Consider the following 12,207-nt stretch of genomic DNA (forward strand, 5'->3'; position numbering starts at 1 on the left):
CTTAATTCAGCAAACATTTGTAGTTAGGCTAATCAATGCCAGGTGTCGTCCAGGAGCGAGGAGTCCTGGAACAGACCAAGCTCGCACCCTTGCCCAATTTTTCGAAGGAACGTACGAACGGACCAGAGAAAAACTGTTTAAAGAGCGAGTTCCGCCGAACAAGGAAAGCCGCTTCCAGCTCTAGTGCTCAGGCGCTGCGCCCCCGGCGCGCCAGCGCTCTTCCGGCGCGGCGCAAGCCCCGCGGCAACCAATGGGCGCGAGGCGCCGGGACCGCGCATGCCTCTTGCGGCTTCTCCGGGAAGTTGCTTCCTAGGTTTTGAGCCCGCACCCGCGGAGATGAAGTAAGCCCTCAACTGTCCTCTGAGACAGGTCGGGGGAATTGGTGCCCGGGGGCAGCCCACCGGGGCTGAGGTGGTAGAGCATCTGCGGGGCTGACGGGCGGGAGAGGCGGGGAGTCTAGAAAATTAGTCTCGGTTTTGTTCTGTTTTCCCTCAGGCCGGGGCGCGCTTACATGTCCGCTTTTCCTTCCGGTTTAGCCCTTTAACTAAAGTGAAGCTGATTAATGAGCTGAATGAGCGTGAGGTCCAACTGGGGGTGGCGGAGAAGGTGTCTTGGCACAACGAGTACAAGGACAGCGCTTGGATCTTCCTGGGTGAGGCCCACGTTTTCCTCTCGTAGGGCTCCTCCTCCTCTCCTGCCCTGCTTCCTAACATTTCAGCGTTCCCGCCTTTCATTCCTCCCGAAATTCACCACCCACGTTTATTCCCTTCCGCTGTCTCTCTGTAAATACGTTTTCCTTGTCTGTTTTCTCCCCATTTCTAGTTTGCTCTCTCTGCCAAGTCAGTGCTTATAATAGGTACTGCCGGCCGTTCACTGTGCTGAGAATCGTGCCGCTTGGTTTCTCAGAGACCGTTATTATCATCCCCCTGTCCCTCCCCATTTACACAACTAAAGAAACAGATGCAGAGAAGTTAATGACTTCAGGTCACATAGCTTAGGAAGTGGAACAGCCAGAACTATGGCACTCTAGAACTCATGGTCTTAGCCCCTATCTCATATTACTGCCAACTCCCTCCCCCCCTCATTCTCCTTCCCTCAGAGTTTATTTTCCTCATCTAATTATCTCCTGCCTTCTATCCGTGGCCGTATCACCATCTCTATATTCACTTTGTGTCATATGCGGTAATTTGACAATTTATTCAAAGAGGTTATTGCACCAGACATTGTGTTAAGCATTTTATTTCCATTTATTTAACTATTATAACAATTCTGTGAAGTTAGAATTGTAATATCCCCATTCTATTGATGAGTAAGGAAACATTTGCAGGGAAATTTGTTTCCTATGAAATGCTTAACAATTGACTTTTAATCCTTAGTCTTTGTGAGGTGGGGTTAATATTTGCATATTTAAACTGATTTTGGACCTTAGCTGTGAATTTCCAGATAGAGAGCACATGAGTTCAAGATACGTTTTTGGAAGCCAAGTTTTGTGCTGCAAACTTTGCTTAGGGGTGACTCCAGCTTTTCCACTCAAAGTTAATCACTCCTTTTTCTGTATTACTGCTGCATTTTCTGTGTGCTTCTGTCATTGCATTAGACTAGGTTCTTTGAGGGAAGGCCCTGTTGCTTATTCTGATTTGCATCCCAGTGCTTCGCCTACTGTATGCATGGTACGTAGTGGACACTTGGTAAGTGTTTGCTGAACTGAAATATGTTTTTCTCTTTGAGGGGGACTTCCTTATGAACTGACTGAAGGGGACATCATTTGTGTGTTCTCACAGTAAGTCACCTTTTTTTCTTCTTTTTAGTAAGTCACTTTTTTTATTTCTTACCTTCTGGGTCATCAGAGTAGTTTGCTTCCGTAATGCATTTTATGGCATCACAAAAGCCCATTTATTTTAACTGTAGACTGACTTGCCTCCCTGCATGGGGAGGCCTGAAGCTTCTGTTCCGGTCTAGATCAGTCCCAGGACATGGTTCTGGAACTCTCCAATGTGCCAAATCCAAGAAGTTGGTTGATATAGGAGCCTGTCTTGGAGATTCTGGTCTATTTTTATTGTCTTTTCACTGAAGCCTACACTGGAACAGACTGGAACTCCTAGGAAGGTACTCTGTTGGCCCATCTCCTTGGGCTCTTATAAACTAGGGGTAACTCATGATCATGGGGCCATTCTGGGCCCACACCTGTGTGGCACTGTAGGATTAGGGCAAAGCACAGAGGAACTGGGAAAAAAGCAAAAGGTTTAGGCAGTAGTTTTTTTCGTTTTTGTTGTTTGTTTCTAGTTGAGTGTAAGGTTAGTGAGTAGAGCCAGTCTCTTTAACTGGAGACTAAGAATCACAGGCTGATGAGGGATAAGAATGAATAGGAGAATCTTATATTCTTCATTCTGCTATGGAATGATAGCAGCAGCACTAGGTGGGAGAGAGTCTTGGCAGCTCACACTAGTAGTGGCAGCTGGTGGGAGAAGGGTTGGGTACAACCCCAAAGCTACACAGAGTAGTTAGTCCATAGGTGCCAGAAGGCCTTGGCAGCTCAGAGCAGCAGAGAGCCATGACCCCTGGACTGTGGAATCCTCAGGCAGAGAACCATGATGAAAGAGCTTGGGCAAGCAGACAGTGGCTAGCACAGCCTGGCAGAGGCATTGCCATGGCAGGGAATGGTTGGACCATCCAGTGGGCAGAGGTCCCTGGCTGATTGGTTGGGCCATATAGGACAGAAGGCTGTGAGAAAGAAACTGGGCAAGAAAAAGGCCATGGTAGAGGGCCCTGGCAGGGCCTGAGGCTGCTTTTTCCAACTCTTCGGTATTGGGAAGTTCACAGTAGGTACAGCCTATAACTTCCACCCCTTTGTGGTAGCTCTGCCTAGTCCAGTCTTCCAGCTGGGAGCTGTTTTTGTCTTATTTGCATTGAGTGATGATCACTAGTGTGTGTGTTTATTCCAGTTCTCCACACATTGCTCTCCATGCAGATTGCCTGTGTCACTGATAACAGTGGCTTTCAAAAAATATTTTGTTTTCTGATTATCAGAGTAACGTATAGTTGTTGTAGAACATTTGGAAAAAAGAAAAAAGTACGAAGAATAAAATAAGAATGTACTTTAAGGAAAAAATGTTAGCATCTTTATGTATTTATTGTCTTCTTTTCGATGTTGGGCATTATTTCCAGTATTTTGCTGTTATGGATTATACTGCAGTGTACATTGTGATATATATATCTTTGTATGCCTCCCTGATGGTTTCCTTCATGACATTAATTTTTCAGTTCAGTTCAGTCTTTCAGTTGTGTCCAACTCTTTGCGACTCCATGAATCGCAGCACGCCAGGCCTCCCTGTCTATCACCAACTCCCGGAGTTCACTCAAACTCATGTCCATCGAGTCGGTGATGCCATCCAGCCATCTCATCCTCTGTCGTCCCCTTCTCCTCCTGCCCCCAATCCCTCCCAGCATCAGAGTCTTTTCCAATGAGTCAACTCTTCGCATGAGGTGGCCAAAGTATTGGGAGTTTCAGCTTTAGCATTATTCCTTCCAAAGAACACCCAGGGCTGATCTCCTTTAGAATGGACTGGTTGGATCTCCTTGCAGTCCAAGGGACTCTCAAGAGTCTTCTCCAACACCACAGTGCAAAAGTAAACATTGTCAAAATTATTCTCTGAAAAGGTTGTATCAGTTTTCACTCTGACTGGAATGCTCATTTTCCTGAATCCTAATCAGTAATGGTTATTTTAAGAAAATATTGCCATATGACTTCTCATTATTATTTTACTTTGCCTTTATTTCATCATCAGGGTGGTTGAACATCTCTTCATAGATTTATAGGCCCTTATTCTTTTTCTTTGTAAATTGTCTATTAAGATCATTTGCCTATTTTTTCCCTGTTAGTGTGTTCCTCATTTTCTTACTGATTTTACAAGAGCCCTTCATGTATTAAGGATATTAACTTATTGTTTTTAACACTTTATCGTGTATTGTATTGCTGTGGACTTATTTTTTCAATTTGATTGTTATACTACATTGCCATTATTATTTCTTGATACTCAAACTGTCCCAGTTTGGTCTGTAGTTATCCTGTCAAGCCAGCTCCTATATTCTTTTTTCTTTTACTTTTTATTTTGAAATACTTGAAATAATTTCTGGGTTAAAACAGGAAAGTTATGAAATAGAATGAAGAATACCTATATCCCCTTTACTCAGAGTCCCCATATGTTAGCATTTTATCACATTTGCTTTATTATTTCTCTCCACCTATATGCATTTTTTTTTTCTGAACCATTTGGGGGTCAGTTGCAGACATGATGCACATTTACCCCTAAATTCTTCAGTGTGTATTTCCCCAAATACCAGAACATTTGACTTCAGGATAGTGATCAAATTCAGCAAATCAACACTGTTACACTGTTATCTAATCTATAGACTTTATTTGACTTCCAGTTGTCCTGATAATGTCCTTTATAGCAAAAGGAAAAAAAAATGGCTTTCTAGCCTTAATCTGTGATGTAAATTGCAGACATTTTCTCCTAGTTTGTCATTTGACTTTGTTTATTGTGATTTTTTTTCTTTGCAAAATTATTATTTTTAAATTTTTATGTGTTCATTTATTCATATGTTTAAATGATCTTATGGTAACATTGACTTTTTAGGGGATGTACAGTCCTATGAGATTTTTTTTAATACTTGAATAGATTTGTGTAATCACCCTCACAATTATGATGAAGGACAATTCCATCATCCCCCAAATTCCCTCATGCTGTCCCTATATAGTCTGTCCTCTAATTGCTGGAGAAGGCAATGGCACCCCACTCCAGTACTCTTGCCTGGAGAATCCCATGGATGGAGGAGCCTGGTAGGCTGCAGTCCATGGGGTTGCTGAGAGTCAGACATGACTGAGCGACTTCACTTTCACTTTTCACTTTCATGCATTGGAGAAGGAAATGGCAACCCACTCCAGTGTTCTTGCCTGGAGAATCCCAGAGACGGTGGAGCCTGGTGGGCTGCCACGTATGGGGTCACAAAGAGTCAGACAAGACTGAGCGACTAACACACACAGACACTAAGTTTTGGTATATATTCCGATTTTTGTTGTTTTCTAAATAGTCTACCATGATTTCTTTATTTTATTTCACTTTCTCTTTCATCTAGTAGTTAGCCTGGAGAATAGGTTTCAAGTTCTAGTTAGGGCATTTTTTGTTTTGAAATTATTGTTCCCAGCTGTTTTTGGAGATGATTGAGGTTTACTTTGAGATCTAGTCTACAGTCAGTTTTAATATGTGTTTCATGGATTCTTGAGAAGAAACTCTTTTTGTACAATCGAATATATCTGTATATCTACTAGTCTGATGTTAATGTTTTTAACAATGTAATTGTTATGTTATTAAGTATATGTTTATTTGTAGTTATATAATTTTATATTAATTCCTCTGACTTATTTTTCTCAATTTTTTGTTATGAACTCAAAGTGGTGTGTTAAAATCTCTAATAACTTTCACTCTTTGTTGCTCTTTGTATTTTTAATTAAAATTTTGGATGTGTTAATTTATGTATAAAATTTCATGACTTATATATTAGGACCTTTTTCTGTGTAAAAGAGCCCTCTTAGTCACATTTAAATGTTTTTTTTGGTTGGCCTTGAATTCATCTTTGATGTTAATACTACCACCCATTTTTTAAATTAGTTGTTCTTGATATATCTTTTTCTAACTTTTAATTTTTAACCTTTCTTTGTTGTCTTGTTCTCAGTGTGTCTCCTGTACAGATTACATTATTTGAATTTTGTTTTGTCATCCAATCTGAAAGTTTTTACATTTTAAATCAGTAGTGTCTTACTCTTTTATAAATTAAATAGATACGGGGAGGTTGTTAACATTAATCTGGTACGAGACAAGAAGACTGGGAAATCCAAAGGATTCTGTTTCCTCTGCTATGAAGACCAGAGGAGCACAGTTCTGGCTGTTGACAATTTTAATGGGATCAAGGTGAGTATGCTTACTGAGCAGAACTTTTGCATTGTGTAGGGTTTCAGTTTCATTTCCCAGCTGATGACTACAGGCTCAAGGGCCGTACTGGTCAGCTGGGTTGCAGAGCCGTGGGGACATACTGACTGGGAAATGACCCCAGGAAATAGTTCCGTTGGCTCATTACCCTGTCAACATGCATTTCTTTTCCCCATCTCTTAGCAAGCTATGTCCTCAGGAGCATAGGTACCATGACCCCCCCACTCCCCTTCATCTTGCACCCAACCAGGCATCTGTTTTTCACCTTTTCTTCCTCACACTCCACTCTCATTTCTGCTGTATTGGAGAGCAAAGAGACTAGCAAACACTGCTGTTTCATGCTGTCCTGTATCAGGGAATTTGGGGGTTCTATCATGGTTTTGTGGCTGAGGACCTAGCCATGTATATCTCTCATATGTCTCCATTGACTTGGCAGTACTGGGCCCTGAAAATTTCTCTAGTTAAAATCTGATGACAAAGTCTATGAAAGTGACTCATTCTGAAGGTTTCTGTCCTCTCTTCTCTCTCCTCCACCCTTGTAAGTGAGGGTGAGTGATGACATGAGAGTGAGACATGAAAAGGGGATGGGGCAAGTCAGGGCTATCTGTGCCCCACATGCTCCCTGTGCTCATTTAGGAAAAGCACTGCCACTGAATGAGCATTGTCACAGGTTGGAGGGGTGACTCTTGACTTGGAGAATTTGTCACTGATTGCACCAGCAGTGAAAGGAACTCAACATAAAAGGTGACTTTATTCCACATTTTATGGTGGAATGGGATAGGTGAAAGTACTCAGGCTTAGGGGTAAGAGTAAAAACTTGCTCTTGAATGGAACAATAAAAGCCAGACATTTCAAATTTCTGATGGCATTGCCTATAGAATAAGTCTGTATCTGCCCGAATGTTTTTGTTTTAAGTGAGGATTTAATTTTTTGTTGTTCACCTGGAGAGTTGTGATTCGTAGTGATAGTATCAGCATGAGCCAGTGGTTCCAGTATGGTCGGGGTGGAGTAAGGAGTGAGGGCTTAAGAGAAAACAAAGTAGTCCTTTCTAGATTCCTTACCCTCTCCTAGCTATTGTTCTGCTTTGGCCTCATCCAGTTGTGTTGAGAAAGCAGCTGTAGTGTTGAGCTGAATTTTAGGAATTCCCTTTAGCTTCCAGGCTTTTTCACAGTGCGTTTCACTGTAAATTAATGTTACAGATGGAAGGTAATTCATGTTTCTGCATCTAAACTTTTGCAGTTTTCCATGCTGCTTATGCTTTGGGGCAGTACTTCCTGAAGGCTCTTTTCACTTCATGGCACACTTGTAGCATGGAGCTATTTATATAGAACTCTGGGATAATGGATGGGGCTCCCAGGGTCTCCAGCTGCCCCAGGCTCTACCTGACTGCCCCAGGGCTGAGCGAATGTGTAGGGATGTGTGCTGTGACACATCAGTGGAGCAGGTCTGCTTTTGAGATTTTCTGAGAAACAGAATTAGCATTGCCTGTCTGTCTTAGATCAAAGGAAGAACTATCCGAGTGGATCATGTATCTAACTATCGACTTCCTGAGGACTCAGAAGAAATGGATGAGGTGACCAGAGAGCTGCAGGAGAGGGGCTGTGGGACTCATACTCCTCCACCAAATTCATCTGAGGGCTCTGAAGATGACAAACCCACCAAAAAACACAAAAAAGGTAAATGGTTAAGGCCTGTGAGAAGATTCTGGGTAAGCTTAATGTTTGCTCTTCTTAGCCTTCACTGAGAGTTGGTAGTCAGTTCTCAAGTGTGAAGGGGGCAGGTGTGGTTAACCTTACTTTAACTGGGAAAGAAGAAATATCAGCAGAAGACTAATGCTGTGGGCTAAATTCTGGCCACCAAAATGCATATGTTGAAGTCCTGACCCTCTGGTACCTAACAATGTGACTGTTTGGAGGTAGGGTCTTGAGAGAGAGAATTAAGAGCTGGAGTTGCCTTATACAGCAACCTGCCATATTAAGGGTGACAGACATCCACCTTGGATTCTTGGAGGCACTTTTCTAGAAGTAGAGAGCGTGAGTGTTTCACGCTGTTGCCAAGCATGCTTTCCTTTTGTATATCCTCCATCTTTTCCATCTTCTTTTTCTTACTGATTGTGCCCCCCTTTTCCTCCAGACAAAAAGGAAAAAAAGAAAAAAAAGAAAGACAAAGAGAAGACTGGCCAGGAGGTACAGGCAGAGCAGCCAGCCTCCTCTTCATTGCCCAGAAGCAAGATGATAAAGGAAAAGGATGACCCTGGCTCTAAAAAGCACAGTGGCAAGCACTCAGAGAAGGCAGAGAAGGGTCAGAAGTCGGAGTCCAGGGAGGTGTGGAAGTCCCACCCCAGTTCCCCTGAGGTCAGGACGACCTGCCATGGTGGAACAGAGGGCCGAGAGAGGGAGCCAAGAAAGGAGAAGTCCAAGCACGAACACAAGTCATCAAGCAGGAGGGAAGAGAGAGAAGACAGGCACAGGGAGAGAGACAGGGGTCGAAGCTCAGACATACATTCCAGACGGCATGACGGGCGCTCTGAGGGGCAGCATGACAGGCGCTCTGAGGGGCGTAGTCACAGGAGTAGAAGTAGGAGCCGAGATAAATCTCACCGGCACAAAAGGTCCCAGCACTCCCGAGATGGGGAGTCCTCTAATCCCAGGAAGCGCAGGCATCACTGATACCTCAGCCTGTTCAGCTATTCAGCATGGTAGAATTAAAAATGAACTGTATTTTTCAAATACAATGAAATTCAGTTATTCTTTTACTATATTTACATGTAAAGTCTCTGAGAATGAATTCTTTTGATCCCTTGAGTATAATAATCATCAAGAGAGCTGTAGTTTTTAACAGTTAAATGTCCTGGATTTTTGAGCAGAATCCACTGTCCCTGGGAATATACTTGGTACTTTTGGTACTTACCAGAGCATGTACCTAAATCTGTGTTTATAAATATGGCCATTGAATTCATGACCCCAATTTATGATGAAATGGGCCAGAAGGGGAAATACCAGACAGTTCTAGAATTCCAGTCTTTGTGCTACATGTTAAGAACCTTTCCAGTTGGCAGCTAAAACCACTGAGCAGAGAAGTGTGGCTTAACTAGATTCAGACAGGTTGCTATGAATGTGATAAGGATTCTTAACATCAGCCTGCTCCTTCCTTATTTTTGCCTGACTGCCCCCTGTTTTTTGAAACTGTAGACATCTTTTTTCAATTTTGTTGTTTTTGTTTTGGTTGATTTGTCTACATTTTTTTCCTTATAACTTATTTATTTTATTGAGAAGAAATTCACATGAAATTAACCATTTAAAAATATTTGTTTTTAAATTTAAGGATAATTGCTTTATAGAATTCTGTTTTCTGTCAAACATCAGCATGAATCAGCCATAGGTGTACATATGTGCCCTCCCTCTTGAGCCTCCCATCTCCCTCCCCATCCCACCCCTCTAGGTTGATACAGAGCCCCTCTGAGTTCCCTGAGACATAACAGTAAATTCCCATTGGCTATCTATTTTACATATGTTATTGAAAGTTTCCATGTTACTCTCCGTACATCTCACCCTCTCCTCCCCTCTCGCTGTGTCCATAAGTCTGTTTTCTATGTTTCTCCATGTCTGCCTTGCAAATTCATCAGTACCATCTTTCTAGATTCTGTATATATGCGTTAGTATACAATATTTATCTTGAAATTGACCATTTTAAAGGGAACATTCTAGTGCAGTTTGGTACATTGACAGTGTTGTAAAACCACCAACCCTATCTAGTTCCAAAATATTTTCATCACCCCAAAATGAAACCCTGTATACCCATTAAGCAGCTCCTCCCCATCCCCTCGTCCTCCTTGTCCCTGGCAACTACCAATCTGCTTTCAGTTTCTGTAGATTTACCTATTCTGGACATTTCACGTAAGTGGAATTGTACATGTGGCCTTTTGTGTTTGGTGCCTTTCACTTAATATAATATTTTTGAGGTGCATCCATATTGTATCAGTGAAAATGTTACTCAGTTGTGTCCAACTCTTTGTAATCCCATGGACTGTAGCCTTCCAGGCTCCTCTGTCCATGGAATTCTCCAGGCAAGAATATTGGAGTGGGTAGCCATTCCCTTCTTCAGACACCTCATTCATTTTTATGGATAATGTCCCATTGTATGGATATTCCATGTTTTGTTTGCCACTCCTGAATGGCTAGACATGTGGGTTGTTTCCACCTTTTGGCTAGCCGGGTATACCAACCTGCTTCTGTGCTTAGTCTGCTTTTCGAGTAGCTGCTCTTGGTGAGGTGGGAACACTTTGTCAGCTCCACTGTATATCTGTCTGGTCTGATGGGTAGTTCTTTCTCATTTTGAGATTCTCTTTATTTATTTATTTTATTCTACTTATTGATTTAATCAATCCTTTATGAATTTGATAGGAACAGTCCACAAAACCTTAATACCTCTGCTGAATTATTAAAATGGAATTTCTGACACTGTAAAACAGAGGACTAGAGCTTTAATAGTGAATGTGCTAAGTTAAATCAACTGATGTGTTTGTGTGGGTCCTAGATGAGATGTGCACCTAGATTGGTGGTTGGGATGTCCATGAAGGAGAATGGGGAGGGAGCTGGTGGAGATTGGGAAAGCTGTCAGACTGACATATGTCTAGCTTCTGGAGAAGAAAGGGAGGGAAAGAAGGAAGTTACATAGGAAAAGTCTTAAGACTGCAGTGGAGCTCTAAGACTATTTCAGCAAGACCAGTGGTGAGCCCTTGATCAAGAGTCACCTGTCAGAGGAGTCCCAGTAGATGAGCCTTGGTAAACAGGCATCCTTGCTGCTGGACCTCCATCAGCCATCGTGACCACTCTGCTCGTGTCCATCATGCCAGTTGTCTAGTAACTAACGAAGGCCCCTGCATCTGGCTGAGTCGTTGTGTCTGCCTGGTGGTTCAGTGCCTCTTCCATAACAGATGTTTTCTGGTGGTGGTTAACATATGATGCAGAAATCTTCACACTTTGCATGCTCCCATGTGTCAGTCCACGGCCTTTGCATCAGATCACCTTGTCTCTGATCTTCCAGCCCTTTTCCTTCCAGGCTTCCAATTGGATGGTCAAGCCATTGGCCACTTCCAGGAGTCTTACGTGTTCAATAAACGGTCTCACTTTGGGCCAATTTTTCCACACCAAGTCAAGTGCCCTGCTTGTTGTTCCATCCACTGGAAAAATGTTCCTTTTCCCCCGTGAATATATCTGCTATTACATAGATACCACCCATCTTCATTTTGTATTTAGATATTGAGTGCTGGCCCATCTGTAAACCAGGCTCAAGCTGTTTCCTCCTTCAGCTCGTCATACAGGCATCCCCATATGGCCATAGGTGCAGAGTTACCAGAGAGCCTACCACTGTCTGCATCATTCAGGTGTTTAACAGCAGCCCTGACCTACTGCATCTCCATGGAATATGTATTTGATTTATGTATCAGTTAGGGCTTTTTCAGAGAAACAGGGTATACATATATGTATGTGTGTATATATATATATCTACATATGCCATATATATTTTGCATCCAGTATTCAAATGTCTGGCTATTCTTGCCCCAGTGTACATACACCCAAATGAGTGGCTTTAGGTCCCTTCATTAGTTAGTGCTGGGAGAAGCATTACATGGCATTGTCCTTCCTTCTAGGGGCCCAGCTACCTCTTCTAGATCTGAGGATGGGCTGATGTCTGGAAATTGAGCAAGTAATTTGGACTTTTTATTGGGGAGAACCTCCCTTGGCCCCCTGTTTCTCCACTTTTCCCTTTTTCAGCTTGTATATCTTGAGTGATAACCCTTGGTGGCTCTCTGTATTGCTTCTAGGGACACCATGGTCCATTTGCGCCATTTCCATGAGTCCATGTGGGTGAAGCCCGCTTGGCTGCCCTTCTGACCTTGAGGTTCACTTTAGTATTTGTGTCTTCCTGGCTTCTGGTGGATAAGGACCGCTCAGTTCAGTTCAGTTCAGTTACTCAGTCATGTCCGACTCTTTGCAACCCCGTGGACTGAAGCACACCAGGCTTCCTTGTCTATCACCAACTGGAGCTTGCTCAAACTCATGTCCATCGAGTCAGTGATGCCATCCAACCATCTCATCCTCTGTTGCCCCCTTCTCCTCCCACTGTCAGTCTTTTCCAGCATCAAGGGCCTTTTCTAATGAGTCAGCTTTTTGCATCAGGTGGCCACAGTATTGGAGCCTCAGCTTCAGCATCAGTC

The 12,207-nt window shown here is 42.8% G+C and overlaps 1 protein-coding gene across 1 annotated transcript; it reads left to right on the forward strand.

Moving 5' to 3' along the window:
• The first annotated feature begins 276 nt into the window (after nucleotides 1–276).
• On the forward strand, nucleotides 277–8,656 carry LOC128070085 (RNA-binding motif protein, X-linked 2-like). The gene is made up of 6 exons (XM_052663390.1): nucleotides 277–341; nucleotides 537–652; nucleotides 1,729–1,780; nucleotides 5,840–5,969; nucleotides 7,486–7,663; nucleotides 8,121–8,656. Exons 1-6 carry the CDS (start codon nucleotides 277–279, stop codon nucleotides 8,654–8,656), a joined length of 1,077 nt encoding a protein of 358 aa, XP_052519350.1.
• The last annotated feature ends 3,551 nt before the right edge of the window (nucleotides 8,657–12,207 follow it).

Source organism: Budorcas taxicolor, chromosome X (genome assembly GCF_023091745.1).
Source record: "Budorcas taxicolor isolate Tak-1 chromosome X, Takin1.1, whole genome shotgun sequence".
In the NCBI taxonomy this organism is placed as follows: domain Eukaryota; kingdom Metazoa; phylum Chordata; class Mammalia; order Artiodactyla; family Bovidae; genus Budorcas; species Budorcas taxicolor.

What these genes read in the sequence shown, in the direction of transcription:
- LOC128070085 (XM_052663390.1), top strand. Translation starts at nt 277, where the DNA reads ATGCCTCTTGCGGCTTCTCCGGGAAGTTGCTTCCTAGGTTTTGAGCCC. An exon ending in CCCGCACCCGCGGAGATGAA is followed by an intron (nt 342 to 536) that starts GTAAGCCCTCAA and finishes CTTCCGGTTTAG; the next exon opens with CCCTTTAACTAAAGTGAAGC. An exon ending in CACCAAAAAACACAAAAAAG is followed by an intron (nt 7,664 to 8,120) that starts GTAAATGGTTAA and finishes CTTTTCCTCCAG; the next exon opens with ACAAAAAGGAAAAAAAGAAA.